At 38.7% G+C, this 23,690-nt stretch overlaps 1 protein-coding gene across 1 annotated transcript in view; it reads left to right on the plus strand.

The window, feature by feature from the left end:
- Positions 1-23,690, plus strand: part of LRRD1 (leucine rich repeats and death domain containing 1) — a 29,813-nt gene that overhangs the window by 2,109 nt on the left and 4,014 nt on the right. Inside the window, exons 2-5 of the mRNA XM_064380298.1 lie at positions 6,679-8,669; positions 13,841-14,039; positions 16,389-16,550; positions 20,429-20,546. Of these exons, the coding sequence (XP_064236368.1) occupies positions 6,753-8,669; positions 13,841-14,039; positions 16,389-16,550; positions 20,429-20,546 (2,396 nt within the window). The 5' untranslated portion in view covers positions 6,679-6,752. The remainder of the gene's footprint in view (positions 1-6,678; positions 8,670-13,840; positions 14,040-16,388; positions 16,551-20,428; positions 20,547-23,690) is intronic.

Consider the following 23,690-nt stretch of genomic DNA (forward strand, 5'->3'; position numbering starts at 1 on the left):
CTGAGGCGGGCAGATTACCTGAGGTCAGGAGTTCAAGACCAGCCTGGCTAACATGGGGAAACCCTGTCTCTACTAAAAATACAAAATTAGCCCAGCATAGTGGCATGTACCTGTAGTCCCAGGTGTACTCAGGAGGCTGAGGTAGGAGAATCACTTGAATCTGGGAAGCGAGATCTCACCACTGCACTCCAGTCTGGGCAACAGAGAGAGACTTTGTCTCAAAAAAAAAGAGAGAGAATCTATTAATGTAATATACCATACCCGAATGATTAAATGAACAAGACAAAGATAGCTGGTATCATCTCTACTATTCCACAATATACTAAAGGGCTTAATAAATGCAATAAGACTCTAAAATAAGTAAATCATGCAATCGGAAATAACTGTCAATACTTATAATATTGTTTTTATAGAAAGTCTAGGAGAATGTATACACTTGTTAGAACAAGAGAACCTAGTCAGATTGCTACACACAAGATCAACATACAAAAATTAGTAGTAGTTTCTATATACCAATATTTTAAAAACTAAAAAAAGATACTATTCTCTATAGCAAAAGAAATATACCATGTTATCAAATAGGAAGACTCAATCTCATATGTATGTCGCTTCTTTCCCAAATGAAGTTACAAATTTAATTCTAACTGAAATCCAAGCAAGATACTTTGTGGAACTTGATATACTTATCCTAAAATTGATCTGGCTAGGTAAAGGACTGAGAATAACCACTATAGTTTTGAAGAAAAGGATAAAGTGAGAGGACTTTCTTTGCCAGATATCAACATTTATGACAAAGTTATAAGCATTAAAATGTGATATTAATACAAACTTAGATAAAAAAGGAATAGAATTAAAAGTTCAGAAACATCTCTACACATATATGATCCATGATTGAAGCAACATTAGAAATCAATGAATAATTTACTTTTGAATAAATTGTTGGAGACAACCGACTAGGCATATGAGAAAATAAATTAGATCCTTACTTCACAGCATACACAAAATAATTTCCATATGGATTAAGAACTTAATTGTGAAAAGCAAAGCATAGCATTTTTTAGAATTTATGGTTTCCTTACCCTCTGTGCACACCTTTCTAAATAAGCACTCTGTTTTATTTTGTTTTCTTTTTGTTTTTGTTTTTCCGAGACAGAGTTTTGCTCTTTGAGGCAGGGACAAGTCTCCTGCTAGGGAATCCAAGTTGTCAGGAAAGCCAGCTGTCCACCTCTATCTCACTTTCCTACTCTAGAAACTATGAGTCAAAACTATGAGTCAAAACCAATCTGCCTGGCTTGGTGCCAGGCAGATTGGAGAGAGGGGCATCTTGGATATGGGTATCTAATTCTCTTACTGTCTGCTTAGAGTTTTTTCACCTTTGTGGCCTTAGGAGCTATTTCCTCCTCATATTTGAGTTCTGGGATATTGCTGATAATAATCTGGGCCCTGCATATTAGTTTCTGGTTTTCTGTTGGTGGGAGGAAGGAAGACAGCTTGCTTCTGTGGTGTCACTTTGGAACTGGAAATCTCCTGAATCAATATTTAATCCAATCTTATCAAGCACGTTTAACAGAACCTTAGAGCAGAATAATTTCTTAACTATCCTAGATGAAAAACACTGTAGAACATTTTAGCTCAGATTACTTTAAAAATTTTTATATTTTGAAATAATTTTAGACTTACAGAAAAGTTGCAATAATAATTTCCCCTAATATCAACATTTTTCATAATTATAGTGTAATTATCAAAATTTAAAAATTCACTTTGGTATAATCTTACTGACTCAACTACAGACTTTTTGTTGTTGTTGTTTGTTTTTACCAGTTTTTATATTAATGTTATTTTTCTGTTCCAGGGTCTAATCCAGGATCTTATATTTAATTTAGTTGTCATGTCTCCTTGGTCTCTTCTTATTTGTGACAGTTTGAGTTTTTCCTTGTCTTCTATGACCTCAGTACTTTTCAAAAGTACTGTTCAGTAATTTTTGTAAACTGTCCTTCAACTTGGATTTGTCTGATTGGACTGATGTTTTATATGTATATAGATAGATATGTTTTAGACAGAGCCTTACTCTGTCACCCAAGCTGGAGTGTAGTGGTGCAGTCTCTGCTCACTGCAACCTCTGCCTCCCGGGTTCAAGCGATTCTCCTGCCTCAGCCTCCTGAGTAGCTGGGATTGCAGGCACATGCCACCATGCCTGGCTAATTTTTGTATTTTTAGTAGAGACCAGGTCTCACTATGTTGGCCAAGCTGGTCTTAAACTCCTCACCTCAAATTATCCACCTGCCTCAGCCTCCCAAAGTGCTGGGATTACAGGCATGAGCCACTGCGCCCTGCCTGAGGTTATATATTTTTGACGAGAATACTACATGCCCTTCTATTCTCAGTCTTTCATATCTGGAAATACATGAAGTACTGGTGATGCTGGCCAAGGTATTATCCACTGGGCCTCTTCACTGCAAAGTTACCATTACCCCTGTAATTAATAAATACATTTGAAGAAATTCTTGACTCATATGCTATTGTATAATATTCCAGGTCTTTTTTTCCCACATATTAGACACTGTTGTTTTACATAGATTATTATTTATTTGAATTTGCATGTATGTATGCCATTTTACTTGCCCCCATTTCTTCTTAAAGTTCAGACTATTCTTTGATATTGTTTTCCTCTTCCTTAAAGTATATATTTTAGTAGTTCCTTTAGAGCAAATCTCTTGCTGGTATAAGCTCCAGTTTTTTAAAGCTGTAAATGTTTTTATTCTTTTTTAATTTTTGAATGATTATTTGTCTGGATAAACAGTTCTAGGTTGACAGTGGATTACTCCCAATATTTTTAATAAGCTATTCTACAACTTTCTGACTTTCATTTTAGTTGCTAGGAAATTTGTTCTCATCTTGTCATTCCTTTGTAGGTGTTCCCTCCCTTTTCTCTGATTGCTCTCATGATTTTTTCATTGTTTTTAGTGTTCTGTAGTTTCAAGATCAAAATTTTAGAGTTTATTCTGCTTTTGATGTATTGTACATCATTGATCTATAGACTCATATTTTTCATAAATAATATTCATAGGCATTATTTCTTTTAGTATGCCTTTGCTTCATTGTCTACACTTTCTCCTTTCAGAACTCTAATCAGATATGTTAGTACTTCTCATTATGTTTTCCATATTCCCTTTTATATTTTCCATCTCCTTATCTCTCTTTAAAACAATTGGAAACATCTTTCAGACATATTTTCCAATTTACTACAGTTGTTTTAGCATCATTGATAAAAATACTTTTTTTCAATGCTCCAAATTCCCACCTTTTTCATAAATTAAATATCCATATGTCATAATCTAGTGTCTGTTTCTGGGCTTTCTATTTGTCTACTGATCTCTTTGTCTATTCTTCTACCAATACCATATTACCTTAATTATTATAGTTTCATAAGTCTCGATTTTTTTTTTTATCTAATAAGCAAGTTCTCCCACTTGGTTTTCCCTCTTCAAGGGTGTCATGACTATTCTTGACCCTCAGTTTTTCCCCAAATACTTTTTAGAATCAGCTTGTCAAGTTCCACAAAAACAAAGTTAGGATTTTGATTGGGATTATATTGAATATATAAATCAAGTTGAAAAGAATGGACTTTTCACACTTTGAGAGTTCCAATATATGAAAATGGTATATCACACTGTTTATCTAAGTCTGCTCCAATATCTCTCATTATATTTTGTAGTTACATTAAATAGTATTTTTCTGGCTGGGCATGGTGGCTCATGCCTTTAATCCCAGCACTTTGGGAGGCTGAGGCAGGTGGATCACAAGGTCAGGAGTTCGAGACCAGCCTGGCCAATATGATGAAACCCTGTCTGTACTAAAAATACAAAAATTAGCGGGGTATGGTGGCATATGCCTCTAGTCCTAGCTAGTCAGGAGGCTGAGGCAGGAGAATTGCTTGAACCTAGGAGGCGGAGGTTACAGTGAACTGAGATCACACCACTGCACTCCAGCCTAGGTAACAGAGTGAGACTGTGTCTCAAAAAAAAAAAAAAGTATTTTTTCTGTAAATGTCTTGCATGTGTTTTGTTAGATTTATTTCTAGGTAATTAATATTTTGTGTGATTATAAATGATATTTCTTTAAACTTTCATTTTCTAACTTCTTTTTGCTAGCATAAAAAAGGAACTTGACTTTGTATGTTGACTTTGTATTTAGCAATATTACTTAATGCTCTTTATTCTAATAATTTATTTGTAGATGAGCTTGGATTTTCTACATATATAATTATATTATCTGTGACTAATGACAGTTTTATTTCTCCCTTTTTAATCCGTATACCTTTTCTTCTTGCCTTATGCCACTGGTGAATTACTATTTCAGTATAATGTTAAATAGAAGTAATGATGAGCATAACCTTTTCTAGCTTCCAATCTCAAATACAAGTTTTCAGGTATAATGTTTACTGTAGATTTTTATGGATACCCTTCAGCAGATTAAATAAATTCTCATCTATTCCTACTTTGCTAAAAGTTTTCTTTAAAATTATGAAAAATGTTGCAATTTACCAAGTGCTTCTACATCTATTGCAATATTTACAGGGGTAAATTAAACTCTGGTAGAGTTTAATCTCTTAATGTGGCAAATTACATTAATTTTTTTTGTGTTTTTTTTTGAGACAGAGTCTCACACTCTCACCTGGGCTGGAGTGCAATGGCGTGTTTTCCACTCACTGCAACCTCTGCCTCCCAGGTACAAGACATTCTCCTGCCTCAGCCTCTTGAGTAGCTGGGATTATAGGTGCCTGCCACCACATCCAGCTAATTTTTTGTAGTTTTAGTAGAGGCAGGGTTTCACTGTGTTGGCCAGGCTGGTCTTGATCGACTAACCTCATGATCCGCCCACCTCAGCCTCCCAAAGTGCTGGGATTACAGGCATGAGCCACTGCACCTGGTCTACATTAGTTTTCTTTTTTGAGACAGAGTCTTGTTCTGTCGCCAGGCGCCAGGCTGGAGTGCAGTGGTGCTACATTAGTTTTCTATTGTTAAATCCAAACTTGCACTCCTGGGACAAATGCGACTGCCTCAAGTAGTATGCTTTTTATATATCAATGGCTTTATAATATTTAGAATAATTTTCTAATGCTTAGATTTTTACATTTTTGTTCTTGAGTAAATTTGGCCTGTAATTTTCTTTTTCATATTGTCCTTGTTAGGGGTTGATATTGAGGTTAGTGCTAGCCTCATAAAACAAGTTGGAAAATGTTTCCTCTTTTTCTACTCTCTGGGAGAGTTTGTGAAATACTGAAACCATGCCAGTTTGACAGGATTTAATATAAGGAGTTGCTTAGACAAGTACTGGAGAACTAAAAAGGTAAAGATAGAAGTACAGCAACACAGAGCTAGTAAAAAATAGGAAGTAGCTACCAGCCCTAGGACTGTAGGGACAAAGGGGAAATACTGGGTCATTAGAAACTGTAAGCTTGGAAAAGGGACTTATAGAGCTGGGACCCAGACCTCTAAAGAGTGGTGCTACCTAGCTGGTGCTGGTACCACAAGAGTCACTCCAAAGTCTCAGGTAGGTTGCAAAGCATGAAAGGGCTATTTCATGTCTAGTTTACTCTTACAGAAAGCATATCCTTTCTTAAGACATTTTACTTCCACTGGAAAATTGTCATAATGCACTGAATTTGTTAGAGCAAGACACCAGTACCATATATAAACACCCAATATTCACAGTGAGAATGGCACTGTCTACCTGTGGCATGGTAGGCCACTGGCTATCCCTTTTATGTTTTCTTTCTTCCTTTTTTTTTTTTTGAGATGGAGTCTCTCTCCGTCCTGAAGGCTGGAGAGCAATGGTGTGATCTCGGCTCACTGCAACCTCCGCCTCCTGGATTCAAGTGATTCTCCTACCTCAGCCTCCCAAGTAGCTGGGATTATAGGTGCTCGCCACCACACCCAGCTAATTTTTGTATTTTTAGTAGAGACAGGGTTTTGCCATGTAGGCCAGGCTGGTCTCAAACTCCTGACCTCAAGTGATTCACCTGCCTCAGCCTCCCAAAGTGCTGGGATTACAGGCATCAGCCACTGCGCCCAGCCCCCTTTTATGTTTTCCATGAAATTTGCTGAATCTTCTCATTCCCTTAAGGCTTCTTTCTCATTTTCTTTGATCTTTTTTGTTTCTTTCTGTAATTTTAAAGTGATTTCAAGAGTAACAAGTGATAGGCCGGGCACGGTGTCTCACGCCTGTAATCCCAGCACTTTGGGAGGCCAAGGCGGGTGGATCACAAGGTCAGGAGTTCGAGACCATCCTGACCAACATGGTGAAACCGTGTCTCTACTAAATATAAAAATTAGCCAGGCTTGGTGGTGCATGCCTGTAATCCCAGCTACTCAGAAGGCTGAGGCAGGAGAATCACTTGAACCTGGGAGGCAGAGGGTGTAGTGAGCCGAGATCGTGCCACTGTACCCTAGCCTGGACAACAGAATGGGACTCAGTCTCAAAAAAAAAGAGTAACAAGTAATAAGTACATGCAATCAATAAACCATCCTTGACCAGGAATCATATATAAAATTAATTTGTTATAAATGAATTATGTGTATTTGTATTAAATTATTCCTTATAAAATAGTTGTATTTAAGTTCATTTGTAATTTTAACATCTCTATTACATCTTTTAATTTCAATGTTTGTTTTGTAGATTCAAAGGAAAAAACATGAAAATTAATATCAAGTTACAATTTTGTTTTGACATAAAACATATCAGCAAGTAAGATGTCTGAAAAGGAGGGTATGTTAGAAGAGCTACAGGATACTATTAATCAATTTAGGAAGGAATCTAGATCACAGTCAATGAAGGAGCCTGACTTTATTAAAGAAATATCAAATTCTATAAACAAAGCTTCTGATTACCTGGAAAAGAAATCTTCTAGCCAGATTTATGAAACACATCCTAGACGGGATACATTAGAGTCAACCTCTTCCTCTGGAAGCAAATCTAAGAGAAATGAAGAACAAAAGAAAAATCTTCAATATTCTGAAACAAGCACTAGAACAGAAACATCACAGAGTTTATCATCACTAACTGGGAGGACTGCAGAATATCAGGCTTTGGTTAACTTTCTATCTCATGATACAGTAGGAGAAGTTAGTCCACAAGTCTCTGAAGAAAATCAGAAACAACTTAGCTTAGAGGCAGATAACTTTACAGTTAACCTTGAGGCCAAGGGTTTACAGGAATTTCCTAAGGCCATTTTAAAAATCAAATACGTAAAATATCTATATTTAGACAAGAATCAAATCAGAACTTTTCAAGGGGCAGATTCAGGTGATCTGCTAGGACTTGAAAGCCTGTCGCTGCAAGAAAATGGATTATCATCACTTCCATCTGAAATTCAGTTGCTTCATAATTTAAGGATATTAAATGTCAGTCACAACCACATATCACACATACCTAAAGAAATGTTACAGCTTGGGAATATCAGACAGCTCTTTCTTAATAACAATTATATTGAAAATTTTCCTTCTGACTTAGAATGTCTTGGAAACTTGGAAATTTTAAGTTTGGGTAAAAATAAGTTAAGACATTTACCAGATACTCTGCCTAGTTTAAAAAACTTGAGGATTCTCAATTTGGAATATAATCAACTAACAATATTTCCTAAAGCTCTCTGCTTCCTTCTGAAGTTAATTTCACTAGACCTTACTGGAAACCTGATAAGCAGTTTGCCAAAAGAAATTAGGGAACTTAAAAACTTAGAAACACTTTTACTGGATCACAATAAACTTACCTTTCTGGCTGTGGAAATTTTTCAGTTACTCAGAATAAAAGAACTCCAACTGGCTGACAATAAATTAGAAGTTATTTCACACAAAATTGAGAATTTCAGGGAACTTAGGATTCTTATACTTGATAAAAATGTATTGAAAAATATACCGGAGAAAATATCTTACTGTGCAATGTTAGAATGCCTTAGTCTTAGTGATAATAAATTAACAGAACTTCCTAAGAACATCCAGAAGCTTAAAAATTTAAGAAAACTTCATGTAAACAGAAATAATATGGTAAAAATAACTGACAGTATCTCACATCTTAATAATATATGCCATATAGAATTTTCAGGAAACATAATCACAAGTATTCCCATTGAAATAAAAAACTGCCAAAAAATAACTAAAGTTGAATTGAATTATAACAAAATAATATATTTTCCAGTGGGACTGTGTGCTTTAGATTCTCTTTATTATTTGAGTGTTAATGGAAATTATATTTCAGAAATACCTGTGGATATATCTTTCAGTAAACAACTGCTTCATTTAGAGTTGAGTGAAAACAAACTCCTCATATTTTCTGAGCACTTTTGTTCTCTTATTAATCTTAAATACCTGGATCTTGGTAAAAACCAAATAAAGAAAATTCCAGCATCTATTTCTAATATGATATCACTCAATGTACTTATTTTATGCTGTAATAAATTTGAAACTTTCCCTAGAGAATTGTGTACTTTAGAAAATTTGCAAGTACTTGATCTTTCAGAAAACCAATTACAGAAAATCTCTTCAGACATCTGTAATTTAAAAGGAATACAGAAATTAAACTTCTCAAGCAATCAATTTATACGTTTTCCTATTGAACTATGCCAACTTCAATCACTGGAACAGCTGAATATAAGTCAGATAAAAGGGAGAAAGGTGAGAGATTGGTATTTTATTTTTATTTTTATTTTATTTTAATAGAGACGGGCTTTCACCATGGCCAGAATGGTCTCGATCTCCTGACCTCGTGATCCCCCCGCCTCGGCCTCCCAAAGCGCTGAGATTACAGGTGTGAGTCACCGCGCCTGGTCTCAGAGATTGGTATTGTGGGCTTTGTGTGGAAGGAGGGACTGGAGGGGATCAGAATCTAAGCTGTGGTGTATCTGTGTGTACCATATGTGTATTTTAAGTTGAGCTGGAATATTTTATTTTTTAAATGAAAGGCTTCCCCCTCCCCGGTAAATGTGGCTTATAAATACACTTCTCAATATAAAAGTTGTACAGGAAAATATTTCATTAAGATGAAACATGAAGCAATGAAAGCTGACAATTCTATAGACTCCTTTTTATTTCTGTAATTGTAAAAAGAGTTCTAAACTTATGAACGTCATATAAACACATTATTGAAACTTTGGAAAGTGATCGAAGTAAAAGAAAAATCATTCCACAAGCATATCATTGTATTATAACTACTGGCACATGTTGACACAATTTTTAGCATTTTTTCCCATTATGCATATTGTTTTATAAGGAATTATAAGAGACTACACACTCAATTTTAAATTCTTCTTTTTTAACCAATAAGCATTTCTCTTTGATATAACAATCTTCCCAATAATTGTTATAACCAGTACATGATTTATAGATCTAATCCTCTTGTTGTGCATTTATGAATGCTAAAATTTTTCTTCATAATAATGCTGTGATGAATTTTTCCATAAATACAGCCTTTTTCATATTTTATACTATTTCCTTAGGAAATTTTCCCTGAAGAATTGCTAGATCAATGAGAATTAACATTTTTAGAGTTTAGCATTTTATCTTACTTAAACTCTAAGAGTAAATTTTATGGAAATAATTTTTTAAAAATTAAAACATTCGGTGGCTCATGCCTGTAATCCCAGCACTTTGGGAGGCCGAGGCAGGTGGATCGCGAGATCAGGAGTTAGGGACCAACCTGGCCAACACAGTGAAACCCTGTCTCTACTAAAAATACAAAAATCAGCCGGGCATGGTGGCACGCGCCTGTAGTCCCAGCTACTTGGGCGGCTGAGGCAGGAGAATCGCTTTAACCGGGGAGGCAGAGGTTGCAGTGAGCCGAGATTGCGCCACTGCACTCCAGCCTGGCAACAGAGCGTGACTCTGTCTCAAGAAGAAAAAAAAAGAAAAGAAAACATTACTGATTTATATGAAGATCTTAGTAAACAAAAGAAAAGAACACAGCTATTATCTAAGACACGACTACCCAAAGTCTACTCCTAAAAGCCCTAGTCCCATGAGCATCTGCTCAAAAAAAAGGAAGAGAGCAGTGTCTATGATCAAATTGCTTTAAGAAGCACTAGGTTTTTCTCTTAAAGAATAGCAATGAATACTGATCTATTAAAAGCTTTGAAGAGTCCTGCACTAAAGAAACCTGTTTGTCTCTATTTAACCCATATTCTTAAACTTATTTGATCATTTTTAACATAACATGTATCATATAATACATTTCCAGAAAAGCTACTCCGGGAAAACCTGCTTAAGCAGATGGAATGAATAATGATACACCTTGTGTTTAAAAGTTGATTTTGTACTAAAAGACACTTTTTAGTTCTGTAATATAGCCATCAGTTAATTCATTTTCTGATTCATAATCATCTCACTTTCTCCTCTTGTAAGATAACTGTTGGTATCTCCAATGTTATGTCCTTAACTTTCTCTTTTTTATTAACTCCTTTCTCACCATACCTGCTAGTCACTTACATGTGGATTATCCCAAAGTCTACGTAACTGGAGCTGATCTCATATCAGTGCTATAGTCCCATAGTTCCCATATTTTTTCCTAGAAATTATGCATGTTCTATTCTTTTTTTTTTTTTTTTTTTTTTTGGAGTCTTGCTCTGTCTCCAGGCTGGAGTGCAATAGCACAATCTCGGCTCACTGCAACCTCTGCCTCCTGGGTTCAAGCGATTCTTCCGCCTCAGCCTCCCCAGTAGCTGGGACTACAGGCGCGTGCCACCACACCCAGCTAATTTTTGTATTTTTAGTAGAGACGGGGTTTCATCATGGTGAGGATGGTCTCGATCTCTTGACCTCATGATCCAGCCGTCTTGACCTCCCAAAGTGCTGGGATTACAGGCATGAGCCACCGCGCCCGGCCGTTCTATTCTTTTGTGGTCACACACTCAATATAACTTCAAAGTCAATTCATTTTTCTTCCATCTCCTTTTGAAACTTCACCATTTCTGTTTGTGATGCCAGTTTTTCTTTTAAACCTGCCAGGCTAAAACTCATGAAATCATGCTTGTTCTTTTTCCATCATCAGTTATACCTCATATTATACCAAAATTGTATCATTTTTCCTCTAAAAAAGCTGTTGGATTATCTCCCTCATTTTCCAGTTTTACTGTCTACAACCTGGTCCTTGGGTATCACTCACTTCATGCATCGATTTATGCCAGGAGCCTCTTCCCTTTTAGCAAACCTTATCAAAGCTGTCAGACTTCATTGCAGAGGACTGTTCTCCATGTATCATACTTGCCTGTCAGGAATCCAAATTGCGTATCTGTTGCCTACTCAAAGTGAATGGCTGCCCAAGGGAACAGTCCACGTCTTTGCAACATCATTGTAAAGGTCATCAGATGGAAGAAATGATTTACAAGAACTCCTGTCAAAAAGAGTATCTCATATAGTTGAAAATATCACTTGACAACCCCCTTGGGGTGGAAATGAAATGCCCAAATAATTAATTTATATAATAGCAGATGGTCACTAAACAGTCATCTGAAGATGAGTCAGGTTAATCGAAGGGCTTTTATTTTGCTAAGGGAAGGTTGCCCAGCAGGAACTTTTCTTCTGTAGTAATTCTGTCATCACACAGCTCTCAAACACCACCTCTAGTAAATGTTGAGAAGGTAATTAAAGAATATTTGTTTCTGAGGCTTCAGACCCTTGTGAAACAAAAAAAATATTTGTTTCAATGAATGTCAAATAATGAACCAGCCTACCTGTCTTGATCTGACTCCTACTTCATAGGCCTGGCTCTCAAGTTTTACCATAGCCTAGTTCCATGCTCCTTATCCAAGCAAATCTCCCTCTGCTTTGTATCACCTTTCTTTGCTGGCCAGCTTCTCACTGGCCATTATTATGCATGACATTTATCTTGTCTTAAGTGTTCTATAACATTTTCCTAAACCTATTCATTCTATTTATTTATTTTTTTATTTTTGAGACTGAGTCTCACTCTGTTGCCCAGGCTGGAGGGCAGTGGTGCTATCTTGGCTCACTGCAACCTCTGCCTCCCAAGTTCAAGCGATTCCCCTGCACCAGGCTCCCAAGTAGCTGGGATTACAGGCGCCCACCACTACATCCAGCTAATATTTGTATTTTTAGTAGAGACGGGATTTCTACTAAATCCCATGTTGGGCAGGCTGGTCTCAAACTCCTATTATCCACCTGTCTCAGGCTTCCAAAGTGGTGGGATTACAGGTGTGAGCCACTGATCCTGGCCCCCTATTCATTCTTAAGAGGTTATTCAAGTTCTACTTTTATATGAAGCTTTACTTTAGTTCTCTGATTTGTAGTAATGAACCTTTTCTAAACTTTCATTCATCAGTTATTAATTGTATTATTTTGGCATTGGATTACCTATTGCTTCATTCTATTTCCTGATTTTTTTCATATGGATATATTCTGTTCCCTGAAATAAATTTTAATCTCTGTGAAATTGGAGACTACTTCCTATGCTTCTTACATACCTGGAAAAACAATGAGCACAACATCCAGTATGTACTTTGTTGTTTAGTTATTTCAGAGGTGCCTATAGATTCAAAATTCTTTTGTTCATAGAACTTCCTTTATTTCAAAAGCCACTCATAATGGCCCTATTTTCTCTAAATATGTATATTTCTTCTTCATCTTAACAGAATGTTTTAATTCCTGCAATTTTGCAACACTTTTTGTAGTAGGAATTTTTATTTAAGGGCATGTTGCCAAACTGTGACTCCATTACTAAACATTTAGTCAAAATGCATTTTGTGCTTGGGAACACATATAAAAAGTATACAACGTGTATCATGTCATTTAGAAAGCTAAGAAAACACACAAAAGAGATGAATAAAGAGCAATGGGTCCTGGCAACTTGGCTTACACCTGTAATCCCAGCACTTTCGGAGGCAGAGATGGGAGGATCACCTGAGGTCAGGAGTTCGAGACCAGCTGGCCACCATGGCAAAACCCCATTCTACTTAAAAAACAAAAATTAGCTGTGTGTGATGGCACATGCCTGTGATCCCAGCTACTCGGGAGGCTGAGGCAGGAGAATAGCCTGCACCTGGGAGGCAGAGGTTGCAGTGAGCTGAGATCACACCACTGTACTCCAGCCTGGGCGACAGAGCAAGATCTCCATCTCAAAAAAAAAAAAAAAAAAAAAAAGAACCAAAAACAAACAAACAGAAAAACCAAAAAGGACTAGGAATAAAGAGATCAAATGAGGGATGGAGTAGTTGGAACTTCTTGGGGGTGGGAAAGAAGTCACACCAAGGTCAGATCTAGGGAGAGGAGAAAGGGATGAGGAGTCAATGAACACTGAGTGGTACGAATATAAGCTAAGTGGGTACCAAGCCACTTAGCTTGAATTAGAAGCACTGGCAGATCGGGTAGGTACTTGGATGTCACACAGTATCTTGTGGGTTTTAGTTAGAAGGGAGAGTCAGTCACAAAGAATTTGTGACATAATAAAAATATCTCCTTTTTGGGCTGGGCATCGTGGCTTACACCTGTAATCCCAGCACTTTGGGAGGCTGAGGAGGGTGGATCACGAGGTCAAGAGTTCAAGACCAAGGGATGGTGAAACCCCGTCTCTATGAAAAATACAAAAATTAGTCTGGTGTGGTGGCATGTGTCTGTGATCCCAGCTACTCAGGAGACTAAGCAGGAGAATCACTTGAACCCAGGAGGTGGAGGTTGCAGTGAGCTGAGATTACGCATTGCACTCCAGCCTGGGTGACAGGGCAAGACTTTAAGACGAAAGCAACAGACAAAACTCTTTCATTTGATTTTAGAAAAAGTTTTAGTCATGTAAATATGTATGTATTTATAAAAGTATAATTGTTTAATCTTTGTTACAGTTAACAATACTTCCAGGAGAGCTATCTAATATGACTCATCTTAAAGAACTTGATATCTCAAATAATGCAATCAGAGAGATTCCAAGAAATATAGGAGAATTGAGAAGTTTGGTTAGTTTACATGCACACAACAATCAAATAAGTTATCTTCCACCATCTTTGCTATCTTTAAATGATCTCCAGCAACTAAACCTGAGTGGTGAGTGTTGAGCATAATCAATAAGCATAATCAAATGTAGAGTATTAATGTCTGAGTTGTAAATTTTGGTGACAAGGTACAGAATGCATAATCAATAAGCATAATCAATAAGTAGAGTATTAATGTCTGAGTTGCAATCTGACAAGATACAGATTGGCAAAGAGTAAACATAATGTATTAAGTGACCATTAGAAGGAAATGACTGTCCCAGGTACAGAAAATGAGAGCGAAGTATAAGGTCCAGTTCCTGACTTGAAAGAGCAGGAGAGCCTGAATATATTTTCATTTCTTTTCTCTCTTCTCTGCCTATACCCAGTCATTCAGTATTTCTTCCCTTTCTGAACCCAACTTCACCTCTTCCTCTACGCATTCCTAAACAACCTCAGGTCAGCGTTCTCTCTGCATTTCCTTCTCTATTGGCTCCCCTGATACTTCTCCTACACCCTATAATACTCTAATATCTTACATGGAGTCATTTACAAGGCAAAGCATTACAATAACCAAAACAAAATAGTCTTAGTCTTAATGACTGGCTTCCAAAAAATAGAGTATGGAAAGGAAAAAAATTATAACATCTTGGAGAATGCTGGCAGAGAATGTGTTATCCAAGAGATAAAATTTAACATAATTAGTGATGTCATGTGGATATGAGATATCTCTGGTATAATGTGATAAATGTACTTCACCTCTGTGGTATTCTTTCCAAAAACCCATAACCCCAGTCTAATAATGAGAACATATCAGACAAATTCAAATTATGGTACATTCTACAAAATTCCTAACCAGTACTTCTTAAAACTGTCAAGTTAGGCATGGCACAGTGGCTCACGCCTGTAATCCCAGCACTTTGGGAGGCTGAGGTGGGGGGATCACCTGAAGTCGGGAGTTTGAGACCAGCCTGATCAACATGGAGAAACCCCATCTCTACTAAAAATACAAAATTACCTGGGTGTGGTGGCATATGCCTATAATCTCAGCTACTCAGGAGGCCGAGACAGGAGAATCACTTGAACCTAGGAGGTGGAGGTGGTGGTGAGCTGAGATCACGCCATTGCACTATAGCCTGGGCAACAACAGCAAATCTCCATCTCAAAAAACAAACAAACAAACACCCCAAAAAACTGTCAAGGTCATGAAAAACAAGGAAAGACTGAGAAACTGTCACAGACCAGAAGAGACTAATGAGACATAACTCTATGCAGTGAGATTTCCTGAAACAGAAAAAGGACACTGATGGAAAAACTAATGAATCCAAAAATCTGGAGTGTATTTAGTAGTAATGTACCAATACTGGTTTCTTAGATTAAACAAATGTAATATGATAATGTGAGATAATATTAGGAGAAACTAAAACTAGATGAGGAACACACAAGAACTTGCTACAATCTCTGGAATATTTCTGTAAATCTGAAAGTATACTGGCCAGGCGCGGTGGCTCACGCCTGTAATCCCAGCACTTTAGGAGGCCGAGGCGGGTGGATCACGAGGTCAAGAGATCGAGACCATCCTGGTCAACATGGTGAAACCCCGTCTCTACTAAAAATACAAAAAATTAGCTGGGCATGGTGGCGCGTGCCTGTAATCCCAGCTACTCAGGAGGCTGAGGCAGGAGAATTGCCTGAACCCAGGAGGCAGAGGTTGTGGTGAGCCAAGATCGCGCCATTGCACTCCAGCCTGGGTAACAAGAGTGAAACTCCGTCTCAAAAAAAAAAAAAAGTATACTGAATAAACAGTTTAATTTAAAAATTGCCATCACATCTACTCTATAAAGTTCTTTGCTATATTAAAAGAGGATAGTCTCTGTCTCATTTTGCCACCCCTAAGAGAGAAAGGAACCACAGCTCTGTTTCTATAAACACTCTTTTTTTGCTCTTAGCATGTGGACATCAGAAACAATTTATGACCTGGCTGGGTGAGGTGGCTCACGCCTATAATCCCAGCACTTTGGGAGGCCGAGGCAGGCGGATCATGAGGTCAAGAGATCGAGACCATCCTGGTCAACATGGTGAAACCCCGTCTCTACTAAAAATACAAAAATTAGCTTGGCGTGGTGGCGCACGCCTGTAGTCCCAGCTACAAGGGAGGCTGAGGCAGGAGAACTGCTTGAACCTGGGAGGCGGAGGTTGCAGTGAGCCGAGACTGTGCCACTTCATTCCAGCCTGGCGCCTGGGGACGGAACGAGACTCTGTCTCAAAAAAAAAAAAAAAAAAAACACAGAAATAATTTATGACCTGCTGGCATTGTGAGTGGCCTCTGGTACTTTGCCAGCAAGACATAATAGATGTTATTTACCCCCATAGTTTTCTTTTATAGAAAGATGTAATTCAATTCTAATGTTTTTTCTACTAGGAAATAATCTGACAGCTCTACCTAGTGATATCTACAAACTTTTTTCACTGAAGGAGATAAATTTTGATGACAACCCTTTGCTGAGACCTCCAATGGAAATCTGTAAAGGAAAACAGTGGTATACTATTGCCCGCTATCTACAGAGAGCAGATGAAAGAGATGGTAGGTGATGAGTGATTGACTATCTTACAAGTCCTTTCTTTTTCAATGTAATTTAATTTAATTTTTTTTTTGAGAGAGGGTCTCACTCTGACACCCAGGCTGGACTGCAGTGGCATGATCACAACTCGCTGTAGCCTTGGACTCCTGGGCTCAAGCAATCTTCCCACCTCAGCCTCCTGAGTAGCACGGTCTACAGGCGTGTGTTACCGCACCTGGCTAAGTTTTAATATTTTTTTAGTAGAGACGGGGTCTCGCTATGTTGCCCAGGCTAGTCTTGAATTCCTGAGCTCAAGCAATTCTCCTGTCTTGGCCTCCCAGTGTTGGGATTACAGGCGTGAGCCACCACACCTGGCCACAAGACACTATCTGATATGAGTTAAAAGATGGTTTGCTTTAATTGGAGGCTTTCAATCTGGCAGAGACATGAAAATATTTATCATCTTTCTTTTCTTTTTCTTTTCTTTTTTTTTTTTTTGGAGGCGGAGTTTCGCTCTTGTTACCCACGCTGGAGTGCAATGGCAGGATCTTGGCTCACTGCAACCTCTGCCTCCTGGGTTCAGGCAATTCTCCTGCCTCAGCCTCCTGAGTAGCTGGGATTACAGGCACGCGCCACCATGCCCAGCTAATTTTTTGTATTTTTAGTAGAGACGGGGTTTCACCATGTTGACCAGGATGGTCTCGATCTCTTGACCTCGTGATCCACCCGCCTTGGCCTCCCAAAGTGCTGGGATTACAGGCGTGAGCCACCGCACCCGGCCCCCATCTTTCTTTTCTGAAGGTTAGAAATTTGTTTTGACAATTCAGATTATTTAATCCAGGTCCATACAAATTATGCCACTGAAAATAGGCAAATCCAAGTGGAGGGGTGGGCTGCTTCTTACCCACTGACCTTAATGGCCTTCAATAGGTGTTTCATTGAGGTTGTGACCAAACTCAAAATCCACACACAAATCTGTCAGTTCTGCTCAGTTCTACCAAATGTAGTTGTTCTAAAAGACATTTGGAGCTGGGTGTGGTGGCTCACGCCTGTAAGCCTAACACTTTGGGAGGCCAAGGCAGGAGGATCACTTGAGCTCAGAAGTTCAAGACCAGCCTGGGCAACATAGTGAGATCTTGTTTCCATTTTTAAGAATAAATAAATAAGACATTTTGCCTTGAGGGAAGTCCATGGAGCCATTCCACTGATGCCAGTCAGTCTTTGGCACACTATGAACATCTGTCTGAAATCTTCAGACAGTCTTTATCCCATCTGTCCTTGAGCTCTCCATTGTTTGTTTGATTATTTCTGAGAGCAGGCCCTTTTTCTTTAAAATGGACTAGATGGAGACTGGTTTCAAGTGTCTGGGAGGGAATCTTCACTGTCTAGTTCTTTCCCTGTGGCTGGGTTCTCAACAGTTAGGCTTTTCCAACTAGGACTCTGATTTGCCACTTGTCATCACTAGTCAGAGTGAATATGTATTTTGGTCCTCTAATTTAATGCAAGAGACCAATCAGTATTGATTCAGATTTGGGGAAATGGAATACCCAAAACTGTCCCCTCAGATCATTCTATCATGTACCTTGTCTACATAATCAGGAGCTTATACTAATGTAATTTCATAGTGAGATAGTCACGAAAAATCACTTAGTCCTTAAAGTCACAATATACATCCATATACATGGCTATCATTTAGAAGCTTTTGCAAGACTTGGGCTTCATTGATAAAGGAACTTAAAATATAAAATTAAAAGCCACAGTAGCTGTCTTCTTTAACTTACTACGCAAATTGATTGTCCTAATTATTACTGTAAAAAGGGATCTATGTTTATAAAATAAAGATTTTAGGGTTTTCTAGGATCCACAAAGTATTTCTGTTAGGTACAGTGCTTTAGAGAAGGGAGACAGGTTTAAGAGAGTTCTCAAAATTTCAGCCATTTACCTCCTTTCCCTATGCCCAAGAAGCTTTCATACTGCAGGCTTGGCACCCAGTGAGGGCAGAGAGAAGTCAGCATGGGAGATGCTGACTTTATTCTGCAATTAACAAATGGAAGCTTTTTCTTCAACTTTTACTTAGAAGATTTGAATTTTATATATATAAAGATTTGAAAAAAAAAATATATATATATATATATATATAATGAAATATAGCCTGAGGGAGTATATATAAAATTGTTTTATATAGAACATATTTGAGATGAACATGGGGAATGGTACATCTTGAGTTCTGAAAATTCTCACAGGCTGGGGGTAGTGGCTCATGCCTGTAGTTCCAGGACTTTGGGAGGCCAAGGCAGAAGGATCACTTGTGCCCCGGAGTTTGAGACCAGCTTGGGCAATATAGTGAGACCCTATTGCTTCTCGGCCTTTTGGCTAAGATCAAGTATAATGAGACCCGCTCTCTACAAAAAATTTTAAAAACCAAAGTGGGCAGATCTCATGAAGCCAGGAGGTTGAGACTGGCCTGGCCAACATGGCAAAACCCCATCTCTACCAAAAATACAAAAATTAGCCAGGCATGGTGGCACACGCCTGTAGTTCCAGCTACTCAGGATGCTGAGGCAGGAGAATTGCTCATCAGGAGGCGCCTGTAGTTCCAGCTAATCTGGTGGTGGAGGTTGAAGTGAGACGAGATCCCGAAACTATACTCTAACCTGGGCAACGAACCAGACTCTGTCTCAAAATAAGTAAATAAATAAAAATTAAAAATAATAAATTAGCCAGGCATGGTGGTACCTGCCTATGGTCCCAGCTACTTGGTGGGGTGAAGTGGGAGGGTCGCTTGAGCCCAGGAGGTCGAGGCTGTGGTGACCTGTGATTATGCCACTGCACTCCAGTCTGAGTGACAGAGTGAGACCCTGTCACAAAAGAAAAGACAAGAAAAGAAAAAACTCACAGTACCTTTCTCAAGAAAAATGGATCCTGTTCAAGTTACCTGGAAGCTTTAATTAAAAAACTAAATCGGCTGGGTGTGGTGGCTCACGTCTGTAATCCAAGCACTCTGGAGGCCAAGGTGGGTGGGTCACCTGAGGTCGGGAGTTCAAGACCAGCCTGACCAACATGGTGAAACCTCGATAGAAAAAAAAAAAACTAAATCACTAATTGCTTAGCCACCATATTAAATAATTGACTTGAATATAAAATATGCATATATACACGATATTTATAGTAGATGTGAACTTAGTTTCTCAAGTTGGTACATAATGAAGCACATAAAATTGTTGCCCACATTCTCCACCAAACAAAACAAAACATACCCATACCCATAAAAAAGCCAGAATTGAAGGAAGAAGTCAAATGCATTTCAAATCCAGAAGAAATTAAAGGACTTGGGAATCACTTTAAAGTTCCTTATAAATATTCTTTAAAACAGCCATTTTAAATGTTGGATTTTTCGAATTTTAGAAAAAATGGAACACGTTTCAAATTTCAGTCATATTTTAGATCTGCATTGTCATTGTCTTTTTTTTTTTTTTTTTTTTTTTGAGACAGAGTCTTGCTTTGTTGCCCAGGATAAAGTACAGTGGTGTGGTCCCAGCTCATTGCAACCTCCTCCTCCCAGGTTCAAGTGATTCTCCTGCCTTAGCCTCCTGAGTAGCTGGGATTACAGGCACACATCAACACGCCCGGCTAATTTTTATATTTTGACTAGAGACAGGGTTTTGCCATGTTGGTCAGGCTGCTCTTGAACTCCTGACCTCAGGTTATCCACCCACCTCAGCCTCCCAAAGTACGGGATTACAGGCTTGATCCACTGCATCCAGTGAGCACTGTCATTTTCAATTTTACTTAACATATACATTTCATAGGAGCACAGAAATAAGTAAACTAGATATAATATTAACTCAAAATAGATTATCTTTTTCAAAATATATACATTTTCTTTTATGTCCAAACATAGAGAAAGTCTTAGGGAAGATATTCAAGATAGTTGCCAACAACATCACTGAAACCAATTTTGAATTTTTATGTCAAAAACTAAACCTGGCAAACTCAGAAACTGATATGCCTACAAAGAGGTATGTATAAATGACAGCATTTGGTACAAGTTTATTCTAATTCTGATTTATATCATGTTGATATTGCATGGTTTTGAAACATTCATATTAATATAATCTTTACTTTGCTGTAGAAAGCTGATTTTAGTTTATTACATGTTTGTGATCCATGTTGGAAGGCCATTTAGCATAATAAAGAAGAAGGGCTGTGAGAACAGACTGACTTTTAATCACAACTGGCTTTGTGACCTTTGGCAAGTCTTTAACTTCTTGGTGACCTTGTTTCTTCACTGGTAATGAGTAGGACAATTGTCATGAGAATCAAGTGAGATCAACCTATAAAGCATGTAGTATAGTAGCAGTAAAATACCTGTTTACTGGAAATAACCCACAATTATGATTTTGAGGTCTTGAGAACTGAATGTAAATTGATTTGTGTGTGTGTGTGTGTGTGTGTGTGTGTGTGTGAGCAACATGGCTGTTCATTCACCTGGGTGCAGGTGGGCTGAGGCCGAAAAGGGCGTCAGTGAAGGGCGGCGAGATAGGAGTTGGTTTTATACATTTGGGGTGGGCAGTGGAAAGTTACAGAGTAAGATCAGTTACAGTGGTGGGGGTAGGGGCAAGGAGTATATATTACCACAAGTTCAGTTACAATGGCGGGTGGGATAAGGCATAAGAGTAGTTGAGATGGTAGGGTGGGGTGGAGGGATATTCACAGAGCAAGAACAGTTAAGATGGCAGAGTGGGGTGAAGAGTATTTACATTATTGTAAGAACAGTTAAGCTGGCAGGGTGGGGTGAGGAGTATTCACATTATCATAATAACAGTTAAGATGGTAGGGTGGGAAGAAAAGTTTTATATCTGGGGGAAGCTCCTTAATGGCGAACACAGGTCTGCAGTGGGGGATAATCAGCCAAGGCAGGCAGGACTTCAGACTTTCTGGGTCCAGGGTTGCAGATGTGACATGGTAATAGCCCCATAAAACTGCATACCTCAACCATACCTCGGCTTTCTGTTGAAACTGCTCTCTATAACCCTCATGTGAGAGGCAAGCAGTCCAAGGTCTGTAATTTCCACCCTACCCAGGCAACGTGTAAACTAACGCTTATCTTGACTTCTGTGAACCACTTAAGTAACAATTGGAATGTCGGAAGCCCCTCACCCTTACCCCCTGACTAGGAGGTAGTTTACAGAATGTCCAAAGTCCACTGGCCCTTGGAATGTCTGAATCCCCTCACCCCCAACCCTGCCCCTCACCCTCACCCCCGAGGTGGTTTATGGGCATAAAAGATCTTGACACCATCCTTTCGGGGCCACAGGTTGGAGTCCTCCATGGCCGCCAGCAATAAAGACCCTGCAATTTGGCATACTTTTGTCTTGGTGTTGACTTTCTATGCTCGCTCCAGTACAACACACATGGAGGCCTGACATTCCTGTCTTTTTATATATAGAGAGAAAGAATTAGAGAAGAGGGGTGATAACAGGTTTTGAGGGGTAGGGAATGAAGTTGTTTCTCAAGCCTTCTTCAAGAGGGATTGGGGGTGGTGAAGAAACCTAAAAATGGGAAAGAATTTAGACTGTTGGGAGATTTCAGGGAAAGGGGTGATATTGTGGGGTTGTTAGGAGGAGCATTTGTCTTATTGACTGATTGGTTATTGCTTGTATACAATTTTGTAGGAATTGAGAGATTAATTGGAAAAATGCAGGGTTCAAATAAGAAAAGGAGAAAGATAGTATTAGAGGACTAAGGATTGGAAGAAGCCATGACTCCAGTTAGAGAGTGTCCAGCCAGGTCCAGAATAACCATTTGCCTGATTAATGAGCTTTTGGGCTCTTTTAATTTATTGATGGCATTATATATATACAAGGCCAGGCTTGTTTACATAAAAACAACTTTCTTTATTTAGGACTAGGCCAAGACCTTCTTTAGCAGTCAGTAAATTAAGACCTCTGCGGTTTTGGAGGACACCTGCAGCTAGGGAATTTACTTGAGCTTGAAGGAGGGATAATGATGGAGTTAATTTTCCAATGCTAGCAGAGAAATTATTAGAGAGGCTACAGAAGGTCCCAATTGATGTGGTAAGGCCTGTGCCAAGTGCAGTAGTAAGTTTTAACCCTACAAGAAAGGGGATTAATGGAATGAGCTGCTTGTGTTGTATTGGGACCACAAGAGGAACAAGGAGCTTTCGTCCCCATTAGCAAACTGAATTTTGGGAGTAAGGAAAACTAGGGTACAAGTGCCTATCTAGTTGGTAGGAAGGCAGATGTGAGAAGAAGAACCACATGCATTGGAACCAAATCCTTTTCTGAGTGTAAAAAAAAAAAAAAGAAAAAGAACCGCACAGGAAAAAAAGGTCCTTGGCTTAGACAGAACTAGAAGTGTAAAGTGAAAAGAAGAGAAAGTGTTCTGAGGGGGCTGGAGCTTTGGACCCTAATGCCAAGGGAACCAGCAAGGGCTGTGGCTATTAAAGGTTGTAGTGGGGCTTGGTAGGGTAATGGTGTGGAGGGAGAGCTTTTGTTTTCATGTTGTATGAGGAAGCAGGTGGTATTTATAAGCAACTACTTACTTTTATTAACAAGATTGGGTATGAGCAGAGAACGGGAGCCATATTAAGAGTGAAATATTAGCTGTAGTTGCCTAGAGGAAAAGTGTAAACCGACAACTTAAACAAAAGCAGGGCATGTAAAAGTAAATGAGTACAGTGAATTGGATAATTTGATTATAGTTAGACAGAAAATAATAGAAACAGAGACTTTTTGAGGTATGGTTTAAGTAGTAGGGGTGACTGCATAAAGCTGGAGAAGGTAAGGGGCTGAAAGTAAGTGTGTGAGGTGTAAAGAGAAAACTTTGGAGGTTGTGAGAGCTATAAAGGGTAAGTGGGGCATAGCCTATGATTTTGAGGGATTCTAAGAGTATTAGGGCGGCAGCTGCTGCCGCTCGTAGTCATGAGGACTGTGAGGTAAGTTGTCTGGATGAAAAGGCTACAGGTTGTGGGCCTGGCTCCTGTGTAAGAATTCCAACGGCACAGCCTTTTAATTCTGCTGTGTAGATAGAGAAGGGTTGAGAGGAGTTGGGGAGCGCTAGTGTAGGGGCTGCCTCTAAGGCCTTCTTTAGCGACCTAAAGGAAGAATGGGGGAAAAAATTTTGGTTTATGGGATCAGCTA

Source organism: Aotus nancymaae, unplaced genomic scaffold (genome assembly GCF_030222135.1).
Source record: "Aotus nancymaae isolate 86718 unplaced genomic scaffold, 86718_ANA_hifiasm-v0.15.2.pri h1tg000025l, whole genome shotgun sequence".
Taxonomy (NCBI): domain Eukaryota; kingdom Metazoa; phylum Chordata; class Mammalia; order Primates; family Aotidae; genus Aotus; species Aotus nancymaae.